Source organism: Myotis myotis, unplaced genomic scaffold (assembly GCF_014108235.1).
Source record: "Myotis myotis isolate mMyoMyo1 unplaced genomic scaffold, mMyoMyo1.p scaffold_m19_p_8, whole genome shotgun sequence".
In the NCBI taxonomy this organism is placed as follows: Eukaryota; Metazoa; Chordata; class Mammalia; order Chiroptera; family Vespertilionidae; genus Myotis; species Myotis myotis.
In genome coordinates this window covers 69,043,459-69,059,261 of record NW_023416390.1, presented here as the reverse complement: position 1 = coordinate 69,059,261, position 15,803 = coordinate 69,043,459, and the positions used below count along the sequence as shown (strand labels likewise).

Here is a 15,803-nt window from a genome sequence, read left to right as displayed (position 1 = left end):
ATCAATAATTCTTAAAAACCTCCTGATCCATATTTTCAGTTGAAACAATTCCTAAGGTTATGAGTCTGGCAAATGCCCGAACCCATACGTCTGTGGCCTGGTTGCCAGCCAGATGTTCTCAGGCAAAATGCACACAACTGCTCTCCTCTCCTCTCCTCTCCTCTCTTCCAATGCTGAAGGCAGAGAGCCTTCCTTCCTTCCCACCCTCCCCAGGGTGGTAATAAATTGATACAAGTCATACTAGGCTCCAAGCTTATGTAGGAAAACCTTGAAAATCCTCCTTGATGCATCTAGTCCTTCCATGATGTAGCCACACCCTCCCCACTTTCTGACTCCATCCTCGGTAAAATAAATAAGGCGAAAGAGCAAATGAGGAGCCTTTCTTTCCTTATAGCTTTCCAGTGTTGGAGAGCATCACCCTTGTGGTTGTTTCAGGCCAGTTGTTGTTAGTTCATGCTTTACCACCCACCAAAGAACAGCACATGATTAAGTTTATATTAATAAAGGCTGTTCCTGACGAGGCTTCTAAATGCCAGAGTTATGATTTATTTTTTTAAATGGGTGGAGAAAGGAGCGGCAATAAAACTCACCCCCAAGTCCCTCAAAATCCTTGGCTTCACACATTTCACACATCTTTGCTTTCTCTCTCTCTCTCTCTCTCTCTCTCTCTCTCTCTCTACCTCTAGTTTTCTTTTAAGTTCTATTATTATGGCTAGTTGTTTTTTGTTTGTTTGTTTGTTTGTTTTTTTTACTCTTTACCTTTGTCCATAGCTCCCAAACCTTGTTTATTAGTTACATTTATAAAAAGTATTATATGTTACTTTCCAAGTGCTTATAATTATCCCTAGTTATCCCCTCACTCACTCCACTAATAATTTCACAATAAAATCCTACACCAAATAAATTAAAATCTGCAACTTCAGACACCCAAGGAAGGCATTAATCCACTTAGTAAAATACCCGGACCTCCCCCTCTCATTTTCAGCTCTTCTGAATGCAACATTTAGTGATTGCAGCTGGCTCCTTATACTCGTCTCCTTTCTTTCTGAATCATACTGGCCTGGTTTAACCTTCATTTCCTTTCCGGCCCCCCACATTTGTCCACATACTTTTTTATTTTTATTTTTTTACCATGTTTGTCTCTCTCCTTGCTGTCTGGAATGAAAGCAATAAAGAGAGCTTCCTAAGATCTGAATGCTTTCTGTGAAAATCCCACCCTACTCCCCAGTCCACTGTGAATGCTTTGTACGATTGTGATGCATCCTTCAGCTGTGTCCTTGCTGCTCTGTGTTTTTCTGATGGACCACTGAGTGACGCTGGCCTTCGAGCACGGCCTCCATAATCCTGAAGCCCAGGCTTTTCACTGGCTCGCTCTCTGCCTTTGGAATGCCTTTCCTGGCAAGGACGGGCACTTTGGTTCGACTATGACTCTTAAGTTACAATTCAAGGCTAGTTTGTTCAGTTAGGTTTCTAGTATGAGCAGCTCCGTCTCTCACTGTTAGTGCTCCCTGAGACTGCTTAGTGGAAGGGTTTGTTGTAAGTGCAAGATGTAATATACTTATATTGTACTTGATTATCAGTTTTCAAAAACAGCTGCATGCTTTGATATCTGCGTAAGGAAATATCGGAAGATAATATACCATTGGTGTTTATTACTCTATAATTAAGGATGTGTCAGTGTTTCCCTTTAAAAAAAACCCCTCTATTTTCAGAAATTCATATCTCAGGCATAAATTTCCCTATGAATTACAGTCTAATACCATATTAGGAGTATCTTCTTTTTAAGCTATGCCTCCCCTTCCTTTTCTTTCTGAGGAAAGAAGTTTCAGGATGTAATTTCTGGGTTATCGGTTGGGGATGAGAGGAAGCGGGTCCTGTGCTGCGAAATTAAAGGTGCTTCTGCCGCCGATGCCACCTGCTCCCTCTGCCCTAGGCCCTTTGCACCAGGCGCGGTCAGGGGCTGCCTTTTGGACCAGGGACCAGCCTGTGCCTGTGTGGATAAATGGCTTCATCGCTGTGTGATGGGAAAGGCAACAGGGAAACTCAGCTGTTCAGAACTATCACAGGTGTCACAGAGCCTAACATTTTAGTATCAGGAATCAATGCTTTTGCATTCTTCTCCTTATGGTTACTTAGAATACAAATGCAGCCAGGAGTAAGGAGAAATATATAAACATCAACCGGTTGCCTCCTGGAGGCATCCCACCCAACTGGGGACTGAACCTGAAACCTAGGTATGTGCCATGACAGGCAATGGAACCCGCCACCTTTTGGTGTATGGGGCGATGTTCCAACCAAGCAAGCCACTAGCCAGGGCTAAGGGATGGTGTTGACCAACTGTATTGACCACAGCCTCCTCCGAAAGGCTGAGTTCTAGACTTGCCTCTACCTGCCTAGGACCCACAGCACCTCAGCTTCTCCTCAGGGCCATCCATACTGGGGAGGTTGCAAGACATAAATGCTCACCAGGAGAGCCAGGTAATCCAGCAGACTGTAAGATCACAGGGAGTGACTGACTGCCCCCCTACCCTACATGTTTATAATAGCAATAAACACTTCAACTAATGGCTACTCTATGTGGTCTCTCATGCCCCTTTTACACCAATGTGGGCAACGGAACAGCCCCCTGCTGCTCTGTCCACTCTCTTGCCTGGTTGGGGGAGAACTAGAAGGAAATGGGGGTCCAACTGAGCCAGGACCACTGGGCTTGGTGCTCCCTGAAAGACACATAGGTGACAATGACACTATCCCACGAAGGGAAAGGTTTATCCAAAAATCTTTGTAACACAGTGTGGCTTCTAACCATGCCATTACCAGATGCCTTAATTTTCTCATTGGTGAAGTAGGAATGGAAACATTACATTTTCAAATCTAAAGGACTTCAAATTCCAAGAGAGGTGTTACATAAGTATTTCTAGTAGCAGTGGCATCTTCTAGCACCCCACATGACTGGTAGGTCTGCTATATGAACGCAGTAACTAACTTCTAGGAGCATTTTAGATGATCTCCCAAGAAACACCAATTCTTTAAATCAGTTTACAAGGACAGTTATGAACCCGCCCTAGGTTTGAACATCATTACCATAGAGCGCTGGGAGAGAATAAGGCACCAATCAGGTAACGGTAGGTAATGGGAGGAAAATGGGCCATAGGGTGAGTGGGGATCTTGGTCCCCGAAATCCTATGTGCCTCACAGGCAGGGAAGGCATGCTTAAGACACTAGGGAGGACTCCTTTTCACAGGATGGCTTCAGTGAACACACAGAGCCCACACTTGGTTCCCGCGTCTTAAATTGGAAAGGGGACAGGTGACAATACGGGAAGTGGGCAGAGTGGTCAGGAAATCAGACAGTTCTGTGCTCTGCCAGCTCTGAATCTATCAAGATAAGAAGACGGGCTCATTTACCATTTTCCTAGGATTTTCCATCTTGCATAAGAAACAGTACGGGCACCAGTTACAAAAAAGTGATCAGAGGCTCCAGGGAAAAAGGAACCCATGGGTGGCCCAACTTCCTTCACAGTATGGTTTCTTTCAGGGCAAGCGGGGGAGGCTTGTCCCGCAAAACCGACAGCGGGGCCACTTTCTTGGAGAGTTGAGGGAAAACAGTTTTCTGACGTGATCAATAGTTTAGAGACAAGAGATGCTGAGGATGGCATGGTGGCAAAATTAACCATAGGCGTCCCAAGGTATTTATAGCTCCAATCAAAAGGTACAGCCAATAACAACATTAAAGACGTGTAAAAAGTGACAAAGAATAGGCCCCTGTGTACTATGACCCAGCCTAAGAAATAGACCACTGACTGTACAGGGAATGTACCGCTACCAGTTAGTATTTCTACCATTGCTTTTCTGACTTAACCGTCATTGTATTTTTGGTGTTAATTCCCATGTGGTTGTTTTTTTTGTTGTTGTTACATGTTAATCACATATGTGCATATCTTTAAGCAATACATAGAATTGTTTGCATGTTTTAAAACTTTTTCCAGTTACATTTTAATGAATAGCTTTGAAGCCGGGGGGTGGGAAGGGGGAAGGGGGATATTATACAAACATTAGTTGTCCTGTATGTCAATTCAAATATTATAATGAAACGTGTTCATGTCAGTGGTTTATAATATACTCACTTTATTGTTAAATATAAAATCTCATATTAAATACCATTCAATTTTGCACTGAAACTGAAAGGCACTTAGGGCTATACTTGTCAGTAAGTCAATAGAAGCATAAAACTCATAGGCTAGGTCGACATTAAAAGACAGCACAGACTATCATTTGAAAACTGATTCTATCACCCACAGAAAGCATGAAACTTAAATGAAATTTTTTTTTTTTTCGTGTCTCAATATTTCTGGGTAGCAGATGCTTTCTCAAAAACAGATTTTACTTTTAAAAATATCAAATATAATTAACACCTTGAACACAAAATGAAATCTTTGCTTCCAGATGCATTTCAAGGTGTTGAAATGAATCTACGCAGCCCTCTGTGGCTGGGAGTTTCCGCCGACTTACTGAATCTGCTGCCACTTTTATGTGGCGCAACTGAAGAACTGAGAGTGAGAGCAGGGCACTTAACCTTGACTGTGTTTGAAGGACGCTTATTAACACAGGTGCATTTTGAGAAAGGTCTCTTGGCCTATTCCTGATCAACACGGTGTAATGAGTAGGGTAAGAACTAGGTGCCCTGTTATTTTATGATAGAAAGATCTAGCCAGAGCATTACCTAGATCAGTGGTCGGCAAACTGCGGCTCGCGAGCCACATGCGGCTCTTTGGCCCCTTGAGTGTGGCTACGAAGTTTCAATCGCACTGTATGTGCATGCCCGCACGTGGTATTTTGTGGAAGAGCCACACTCAAGGGGCTGCAGTTTGCCGACACTGACCTAGATGAAGGAAATTTAGGGCAAGCATCATGGACACTGTATTGTGATGAATATAAATAAAGATAAAAAATTCTTGTTTTGAACATTACATGTCAAAAGTATTGGTCTTGTTTTCAACATTCAATTTTATTAAATTTATTCTTTTAAATGAAATTGTTGAACCGATTTTAATTTTAAATATCAGGTCTCTGGTGAGAGTAAGGGAAACAAAAATTACAGAGGCAACTTGTATTCTCAATTATTCTCTGAATTTAACAAACTATGGATTAACTTACTTAATAATACTTTGTTCCACCATAGCATGGGTGTTGGGAAGCGCATGAGGCACACACGCATACACACACAGAATTGTCTTTTCACGTGTTAAGAATTACACATTTACAAACTTTTTATTGCTTATTTGCACGAATACCAAATCTAACTATACAGTTTTACAAAGTGGTGACTTTAATGTAAATTTATTTTCAGGAAGGAATGCTGTCCACAGCAAAAGACAAAACTTGATTTGAGTTTGTGGGTGTAGAAAAACTCCGTACACAGGTAACTTTCAATACTATACTTGGCAAAATCAGGAAAATCCTATATAATAAAAGGCTAATATGCAAATTGTCCCCTGGGAGTTCGACCATCCACTATGACGTGTGCTGACCACCAGGGGGCAGCACAGAATGAAGGAAGGCCCCAGTCAGCAGCTGGAAGGCCCCGATTGGCCCTGATCGCTGGCCAGGCCTGGAGACCCTATATGTGCACAAATTTCATGCACCGGGCCTCTAGTATTTAAATGTTTAAAAGGTAGTTAATGCCGCTCCCTTACCCCCATCAATTAGCGAGAAAACATATGTGGATAGTTATTGTGAGCTCTAGCCCTGGCCAGGTAGCTCAGTTAGTTATAGCATCATCCCAATACTCCATGTTTGTGGGTTCAATCCCTGGTCAGGGTACATACAGAAGCAAACAATGAATTCATAAATAAGTGGTACAACAAATTGATGTCTCTCTCTCTCTCTCTCTCTCTCCCTCTCTCTCTCTCTCTCTTCCTCTTTCTCTCTCTCTCTCTCTCATCAATAAAAAAAAATGTGAGCCCACTGTTTTCAGGACAGAAAAACACAGTAAACTGAACCCTGTTTCTTGGCTGTGAGATTGTAATAGGATTTGAGAAGGCGTGGTCTCTGACATGGATCTTTGTGAGGAAGCAAGCTTACTGGTGCCACTCATCTCCTTAGTGACAAATATGCCCTGGAGAAGTGTCTAATAACCTGTGATGCGTGCTGATATCTTTACTTTTGCACTCCAGGGGAGCCCACCTGCCAGATGACAACTTCCACAGCATTGGATAGAAGGGACTTCCGAAATAACCCCCGAATCCTCTGGTTTGTGGGCGAGGAGGTAGTTTGTTCGGGGACTTCTCCACAGACTAGGTGTGATGTCCCAGCATGCATTTCGGATCCCACACTAGTTAGGAGAGGACTCTCTGTGCAAACATGGACCTGGTTGTGTCTGCTTCCTACTCTTTCTGCATTTAAATTCCCGGCCTTGTGGACCCTGAACTCCTGCTCTCGGTGACCCACAGCACCCCTGCGCCCAGGCCTCTATCTGCTCCCCTGACCTTGATCTATTGCCTCTTATGGTTTGCTACCTATCAGGGGCCCTTCTGGATCCTACACCATTGCCTGCTCTAGATGGGATGCCTCTAGACCACTCATGGCCTTGTCCCCCCTCCTCTTCCTGGCTGCTCCTCAGCTGCAGTGTATGGAAGTAACTCGTTTCAAAAGCCAGGAAAGTTACAATTTACCTGTCAGCAAACAGAAGATGGTTTATCAACAGACTTTACCTTAATGACTACAAATGTTTACCTCCTGCTTTCCAGAATGCAAAGAAAATCTTGGAAATGTCATAATATCTCGCAAACATTTGCAAAACAGATCCTTGTTCATCCGGAAAAGAAACCATTGTATTCATTGTCTCTTGACACGAGGCCAGTGTTCAGTGAGAAACAGACAGACAGATGCACACAATGACACAAAAAGGAGCTATGCTAATTAAAAAATGGCAGCGGGCACTTTATTAAAGATTTATTTTACAATCTCGCCGTTCAAAACATCTTTTACATCAACAAATGCAGGCAACCTGAGTATTGGAATTATAAGTGACTGATCTTGAAAATATTATATTTGTAGCTGAATCCAAATATGTTCAAGGACTATTTATATCAAAATGACTGGTTTTGTGAGAAGTATTTCGATTTCTCTGTTTTTGCCCATGAAAAAAAAAAAAAATTAAAACAGGTACCTCACCTTTCATTTGATGGGCAAGCTGGCCCACTCCGAGTATTCCCCATGTTTGTTTGGATTACAGCTGTTTATCTTGCAACTTTCTTTCAGATAAACGAAGCTCAAATGTAACTCTGGATCACGGAATACCTGACAGACCCCTTATGCATACCTTCACTTACAAACCCCTGTGCCAGGGAGTCATTCATTTGCTAAAGAAAAGTGCTACAGCAGCCCTTTGCCACAAACAACTCCGAGAGAGAGAGAGAGGCAGGCCGCCCATCAGTCCCGGGCATCCTGATCCCCCTTCGAGAGCCCTGGCCCTTGGAGGACACCGCCTATGATAACCTGGCACCCCAGGTAGAAACCCAGCCAAGTGCGAGCGTTTGAAGCTGCCGTTTGGCTGCCATCGTGTCGGCGAAAAGAAAGAATTCAGGCACCATGTCATCCAGTACAAAGGATAAAAACGGATTCAACCGGAAATTCAATGTGGCACCACATATGGGATACATGAGCGCGGTTATACAACAGGCCACATATTTTTTTTTGAACAGTCTCCTCCATGTGATGCCGAGGACATGTGTAACCATCATAACGTCTCTAGGAATCTGTGTTTAATTTGAGTCGGGGTGGTGGCAGGGATTGGAGATCTGAAGCCGCCACAGGTTTGTGGCAGATGGCTCTGTGTCAGCTATGACAAGCAGCCAGGCTCGGCTTCCTCTGCAGATTTTCTTTTCTCTCTGATCAGGTAAATATGGGCACACTCTGGAAAGTTCTACAGGCTCTGCCTTAGGCTGCGGGTTTGTGAGGGAGCCCCATCTGTCGCAAACCTTCCCCTGGTTCCGTGGCGAGCAGGGACCTGAACTTGCCACGCAGGGCTGCCCAGGAGAAAGGAGTCATCTCACCCTGCGAGGGGAAGGGAGAGAAAGAAGGAAGGGGCATGAAGGACCCAGAGACGAAAGCATGCTGGGCATTCATGCTGTACATTTGCATCACGGACATCAGTTGGATTTCAAAAAGCCACCCAGTAAATGGTTCTCTAGTTTTATCACCTCAGGAAATCCCAGTTTCTGATTGGTTTAAAGAAGAACTATTTCCAAGCGCAGGAGAAAGCTCCCATGTTTTTTTTGTTTGTTTTGTGTGTGTGTGTGTGTGTGTGTGTGCATGTGCGTGTGTGCGTGTGTGTGTGTTTGTGTGTGTTTTCAAATGTGTACTGTCTGCTGCCCATATACTTCCTGCTTTATGTGATGAATGACAGCTATTAGAAGTTTATCATCCAACTTTTAACTTTATATACACAAGATATACATGTTTTTGCTAATGTGAATTTTACTTTTAAGTGGTGAAGGCACAAGAGAAATGCCATTACAACTACGTGGAATTTACAAAGCACTTCAAGTTTACTAACAGGTTTATAGTCATTATTTCATTAGAGCAGGACCTCAGGGGGAAAATGCTATTAAGAATTAAGAAAAAAAAGCCTTCCGAGTTTACAGATGAATCATATAGGGGTTAAGAAGCTCACCTCGAGCGAGGCTGCAAGCAAGCAGCAGGGGACAAGGAGTCAAAATCGCTAAGTGATCTGGATCACCCAGAGTGTGTCTATTGTGCTAAAGGTTCTTTGCTTTTATTTCACTCAGACAAATCAAAGGATAACTAAGCCCCATAAAATCAAGGAAGGCAGTGCAGAAGGAGAGAGGGAGGAGTAGGGAGGACGGAGGAAGGGGACTGGCAGAATTCACCTTACATGATGCTCATGCTGCTGAGAGATTTGAGAAGTTCTAAAAATGGCACATGCTTTCAAGTTTCCATCTTTAAGGAAAAGGTAATGACTTTGGAGAGCTGTTAATATTAGTGAGCAACACCGTATTCACATCTAGAGTATAAGTTCAAATTAAAAGAGGACTATAATGTGGCCTGTCTCTTAAAGGAAGCTTAGAGTGGCTTGGCTGTGGTTCGGGTAGCTATGGCCTGATCCAATTAAGACAACCACTAATGGCTTTTCTGGGCACCGAGTCTGAATTATAAGCTTAATCATTGTTTGGATTCACTTTTAGGCAGAAATCAGATAATTCTTCTCTCCTCTGAATAACAGCAGGTTACAAAGATTTCTAGAATGTTAAAGAACTTGAAGAGGAAAAAAAAACCAAAACAACCAACAGCTATCTTCTGGAAAATCTTAAGAAACTACAAGTCACTTTCATAAGGCACAAGAAAGGCTGGCATCTCTTTTTATTCCCATACAGAAGATTGCTCAATTCGTAAATAAAAGTAACAAGAGATAGGACTTCTGTCTGGGAAGTACCTACATAGACAATTGCCCTATTTGTAATCTTGCTATTTTCAATACTGGTAACAAGGACATCTCCATACATCTTTTTTCTCTTAGAGCATTTTAAAATATAAAGATCAAAGGTTCTCTAAAAGCATAAAGCACTGATCTCAAATACTTGTTAGGAATATTTACAAAGAAAATTCACATAGTAAAATAAGGCAAAAAAAAATCTACAACTTCATGGCATTAGATTTGCTTGGGTTATAAAATGAAAAACTATTGTTAGTGTAACAAGTCAACCCTTGGCTAATTATTTTCTGATTATTTCTAGAATCTTGTGTTCAAATGAGGTTTGAGAGTCATAAAGGGCTCCTATTTTATCTATGTGACAAGTGTGTGGCCGATGTGTCTAACCTACTTAGAAGAGGAAACGTCCGAAAATACCAGAATGCTGCAGTCAACGACTAAGCCAGCATGTAAACGTTTTAAAGAAATAGCTTTAACTTTTAAGATTAAAAAATTATTTTAGATTGTAATGTAATTAATTAACAGTTTCTGTATGCATTGCATTTCTCTTAAGCTCTTAAGAAAAATGTGTGTGTGTGTGTGTGTGTGGGAGAGAGAGAGAGAGAGAGAGAGAGAGAGAGAGAGAGAGAGAGAGAGAGAGAGAAGGACACTGCATTCAGAGGAATTTAAACATTTCGAGTCTGAAACCATTTTAGGTGAGAAGTCATGGGCACCGTGTTCTGTAATAGAAAAAGTCACTTTAAGAGAAAAAAAAAAAGTATCAAATTCTGTTTCTGCTTTTCAGTTACTGTTTCAGCATTCTGTTTCAAATCCTGCTTCAAGTTATAGCCCCCAAACTCTCACTCATATTGAAAGTATAATGTCTCATATGAGAAGAAAGCCAAGTGTTAGTAGCCTTATTCTAGTCATTAAATTTCTAAGTGTGTGAATCCATATGAAAAATTCTATCCTAAAGTGAACTCTATATGATAAGCAGTGGAGATGATTTAAAAAATGTAAACTTTTAACAAAAAAAGAGTAAGGTGTAAAAATGTAAAAGGAGCAAATTTAAAAATTCAGTGATATTCTATCTTTTTAGCTCTCAGAAGCATATGTTTTATAAAAGCAAAATAGCATTCTCCAATGGAATAAATCTAAAAAACCCCCCACCCTCAACATTCTCTTTACAGTACACACAAAGGACTCTTCCATTGCATAAGAAAAGTAGGTAAAAAGCTATCTTGGGGGAAATAATTCTCTGGTGCTCAGTGAAGGCAAATGTTACCTGAAAAAAATATATACTTATAAAACATAAGTGAAAAAAAGATTGTAACTTATATCTTAATTATAAAGTTTTAAAAGCCATTCTTTTTCTCTTTTGGCTCTAAATCCTGCTCCAACAACCACACTAACTCTGTGGTATTTCCTGTCATTTTTACCAGTTATTCCTGACAATTGCATTTTAAAGCTCTTAATTACTTATAATTCCTGGGCCATTAGATTAATTTTTAGACAAATACCATCAAGTTCTATGAATGAGAACATACATGAAAATGTATAATAGATTTATAAGAAAAGAATCCATGGTAGAAAAAGACATAAAAATGAACTACACATAAAAATTCTTATAAATGCTTACGCATGAAATACGTGTAAAAAGTAGTAACGTGAAATAACAAGTAAGGTATATGTTATCTTTTAAGCTGTCTGAGGACCAAGTGGTATATTAACAGCATACCACTAAGCTGACATTGTTTCAGAGTTTTTCCAGAAGTTGTTTGTAAAACAAATAATAGCTACATTATGGCAGTAGCTGTATTAAAATATTTCATCTGGAGATCTGCTTTCTTTTGTAACTAAAGGCAACTTGCTGCAGTAACTTCTGAAATGGTTAAAAATTGGCAGATGCAAAATAACAGGGCATAACTTGAAGCAAAGTTAAAAACTGATACATTTTGACAGTGGAAATACTATGATCAATACATTACCATTCTCATCGCAATGAAAAAAAAAATTCTTTCTTTTGTATTTATATGAGATGATAGATGACAACTAAACTTATGATAATCATTTCACAATATATGAAATTGCTGTATATCAATTATATCTCAATAAAACTGGAAAAAATTCACCAGAAAGGGGAAAAAATCAATAATTTGATGGTGAACTCACTGACAATAGTTTGGTGTCATATGTAACAAATGAATCCATTTGTATTAACACTTATTATCCTACTTCTTCAATTGTTACAATCTGTACATTTTGATAGTCTGTCACGTGGGAAGCAGCTTGATTAATATTTTATACAAACAAGACCACTACTAAACTTTAAAAATTAGGAGCTCTGGACATAGACCTTGAACAACTGTTTTCTGTGGGAGGCTCCTATGTACACGATACAATCGTATCGACTCAAGAGTAACACTGAAGCCTGGAACTGTTCAGTCAGCATTTTAAACTATTATGAGCTACCTTCTGAACCATTGCCAAGTTAATAGACAATGAAAGATAATGAGCTTGAAATTGGGTGTTAAATTGCATTTTTGGTTCTCTCCCTTTTTCTTGAAGTTTAACTGTTTCCTGCAGAAACAAAGTCATGTTTTGATGTATCACTATGTAAACATGTATTTTAGGCCATGAAAGGGGAAGGAGAGACACAAGGAGGCAAACTGTATTTCCTGTAGGGAGGTTATACATTAACATAGGAAAATTAAAATATGCTGGCTTATAAAACTGCTAGATTGTAAACTATACTGAATTTATGGAAAATGAAGATGCTACATTCAAAGAATATAAAAAGGTATATTACTCATGGCCTAGAGCCACCTTCAAAATCATAATGCATATTTATCCCAGTTCAATTACTCAGACATTTAGTCGGGCCTCTTTGTGTTGTTGTTTCAACAATGTAAAATTCTTGATTCAAACAAGGGAAGAAAGATAATGAATAAAAGGATTGAACGATGATGCTATTTAAATTATGTTCTTTTTGCCTTTGCCATTCTGAGAAGAGACAGACAGTCTAATTCAAAACAAACTGAGGGTTTTTAATGTCATTTTATTAAACTGGGCAAGGGAAACATTTGATTCTTGAAAGTCATCTTTAAAACAGTTTTAAAATGAACACCAAACTTCACTAACGTTGTTCACCTGAATTTTTGAGGACTGAAGATTTCATTATGATGGGAAGAAAGGCTTATCCTCATTAGTATAATTGTAGAATCTCTCCTTTACTTCCTTTTAAACTAATGAGTTACATTAATCCAGGTTCATTTTTATAAGCCTCTTGGGGCTAAATGTAAAGGACAGTCATCTTAGAAAACAATAAATTTTTTAAAAAAAGCATGTACCGTGCATTAAGTGCACGTATTTCATAAGACCTAGGTTAATACAACTGGCATCCAGTTTAATTAATCCTTGTTAGTGTAACAACTAATATCCCTCCCTAGCATGTTTCCTTTAAACATTAGTATGTTAATTAAATGTTTTTTTTAAAGATTTTTTTTCTTTGTACTTCAATATGGCATTTATACTGCTTAAATCGCTTCTCAATAACTACCTTATAGAGATGTTTCCTTACAATATCAGGTCTCCTGCAGAAATTCTGGAGCCTTTTTGAAAGCTGTTCAGGTGTAGAATACAGATATTCAGCTGCAGGAAAAACAGATACATTTTTAATGAAACAAAAACCTCAAAGCACACACTCGATATTAGTCACTTTACTAATTAAAAATGCATATTGCTCTGTGCCGCCTCATGTTTTACATTATTTAAGCATGATTTTATAAGGTTACCTCAGCTCACAAGGATGTTTAATGCTAAATAAGACTGTGTAGTTGTGCTGTTTAGACATCTCCTTTGGGTGATTAAAATACATTATTCTAATGTAACACAATGCATATGTGATATATTTAGTGATGAGATTTTTTTTTCCAAAAGAACTGGTACTATTGCCGTATGTACCCTGTACAACAGTTGCATGTTATTAACTAGTCAATTGTTTAAATAATTTGGTGTGACTCTCAGTCCTCGATCTTTCTCTGTGTATATCATTAAAAAATCTGTAAGCAATTGCAGCAACGCTGACCTGCTTATAAAAACCCATCAGTATGGGATGTGTATGCTAACAATGAAGAATGCTATTTGAAAACTTGCTTTTTTGTTATCTTAAAAGAACAGATGGCAAATATAAGCCTACTCTAATGTATTAAAACATAAAATTTTCCTTAACACTAACATGTTGACTTGCCAAATAAACAATTGCTCCTGCCTAAGTTTATTTTCAAACTTTCGCATTTAGCACGAATCATGTATTAAATCCCAACAAAGACGAGAGAACATTAAAGCAGCTACCTGGAAATATTTCGGGATAAACCAAATCTTTGGGACAAAGTGGGTAACAACCACAACACACAGCTTCCAACCTAAAGAAATGTTAGAAAGAGGACAAAGATGTATTAAAAAGGCATTCCTGTCATAGCCAGAAAGCAGTCTGGTTAGCCTAAGTGAACAGCATGAGCCCAGAGTTAGCTGGTGTGGAAATCATGGTCGGCAGTACAAGCCTAAAAGCCAAAGTTGCTCTTTTAAAAGATTTTATTGATCATATATGCATTTCATAGAACAGAACCAACAGCATATGTTTTGTTCACTGAATTAATCAAAGCGCAGCTCTGCATTTTTTTTTTTTGTTTTTAAAATACTGTTTAACACATTTTATAATCAGCAGATAAACACATGTAACAACATGGTAAAGTATGGGCAGCTTTTCTTAATAATGCTGCGAAGCCCCCGAATGTTCATTTTCCAAAAATGTTTAAATAAAATAGCAAATACTTAACTTCAACACTGTAGCTGTAGAAATGATCGAGGCACTTTTCAAAGCATCAGGGGAAAAAAAAATTACAATCTGTTGTGATGGGGCATTTTCATTTTGTAGCTCGTGCCTCCAAACAACTTGTTATTATGCGGAATAGCAAACTGGTCCCCCTTTTATTGAAAAATGCTCATGAAGATTACCTCCATGGACATTTTGCTTTCTGGACTAAAACATGCGGCTCTTTTTCCATTTTATCAGAAGAGAATACTTTTGTTATTAAACAAAGAAACCAGAAAGTTTCGCTTTGTGACAGGCTTTCCCCAAGGACCACCTACAGGTTTTTTTTCCGCATTACTGCAGTGAGAGTTAAGCAGAGGGAAGGTAATGCACCTTGAAGGCTGTGTCTGTCCTGGATAATGGCTACTGATCTGACATATTAAACCTTAAAGATACCACTGTCATTTCTGTTGGCTAGGAATTATGAAGTGAAATTCAAAACACTCTTTAAATATGTTTATTTTATGAGACACTTTGAATTGCATCCAAAACGTTGACCAGAAGAGGAATTTTATTTTGAACTGCAGATTTTTTTTTTTCAACCCAAGAATGAGTTGAAGTTATGTCAATGTTTACCTCGTTTACTTACAGTGACAAAGTACAGGCAATTTGTTTTTATTTATTTATTTATTTGTAATTTAAACTGTTTTTAAGTGGGCGATGTGTTCCCTGTTTTACTGTGGACTGAAATTAGTTTTAATGAAAAAGTATTTACTTTGAGCTGCAAAGTTTAGAAAAAGACTGAGTTCAAAGTTTTTCTTGAGAACTGATAGGAGTTACAAAATGACACGGTGGCAAGGCACAGGGCCTAGTTAGCAATTATTAATTTCAAACTCCAAACTAATATCTAATATTCTCTCCTCTACATACAGAGGGTCCGCATAGAAATTCTGGTCGGAAGCGCAGCTCCGAACGGCTCTGTGACTGCATTATAAAACATTCACAAAAGTTTTGAGCACGTAAACCAGAGATATTCTTTATGAACGAAAAGAAAATATGCACTTTATCTGAAGACACTCTGTTTAAAAATGCAGTGCTAGTCGAAAAGCAAATACATACGAACATTCTCTTATAATTACATAAAATCAAAAGAGTGAAGTCACAGGCATTTCAGAAAGTGCACATGTTATCTGCTTTTTAATAATGGATTTGAATTAGAGTGTTCTGTTCCCCGAAAGAAAATTGCAGGCCAAGTAACATTTTGAGTCATCGCATGAGCATGTACCATGCCATTTCCAAAAAAACCTCTGCTAATTAAAATACAGTGAGATAGGAATGACATTATTTGATTTAGGATGAAAAAAATTCACAAATCTGATTTCAACTTGTATTGGTAAATTATCTTATGTTTCTAATTCATTAAAAAACAAAACAAAAAACCCCACCACTTTTGAGTATAATTTTGACTTGTTAAAAGACCAAATCTTACTGTATACATTATTTGTATTTGGACTATGTTTTAAAATATAGTATATAGGTTGTACTATTTTTTTTAAAAAAT

At 38.9% G+C, this 15,803-nt stretch overlaps 1 protein-coding gene across 5 annotated transcripts in view; it reads right to left on the bottom strand.

The window, feature by feature from the left end:
• Window positions 1-7,603: 7,603 nt before the first annotated feature.
• GTDC1 (glycosyltransferase like domain containing 1) overlaps window positions 7,604-15,803 on the bottom strand; it is a 313,164-nt gene continuing 304,964 nt past the window's right edge. For 4 of the 5 annotated variants that reach the window (XM_036320158.1, XM_036320157.1, XM_036320156.1 and 1 more), the window contains 3 exons: window positions 13,783-13,853; window positions 12,989-13,080; window positions 7,604-8,054 (listed from right to left, as the gene is read on the bottom strand). In XM_036320158.1, the coding sequence (XP_036176051.1) occupies window positions 7,938-8,054; window positions 12,989-13,080; window positions 13,783-13,853 (280 nt within the window). In that variant the 3' untranslated portion in view covers window positions 7,604-7,937. Of the gene's footprint in view, window positions 8,055-12,988; window positions 13,081-13,782; window positions 13,854-15,803 lie in introns of those variants that run through there. The other variant, XM_036320159.1, reaches the window with a different exon arrangement.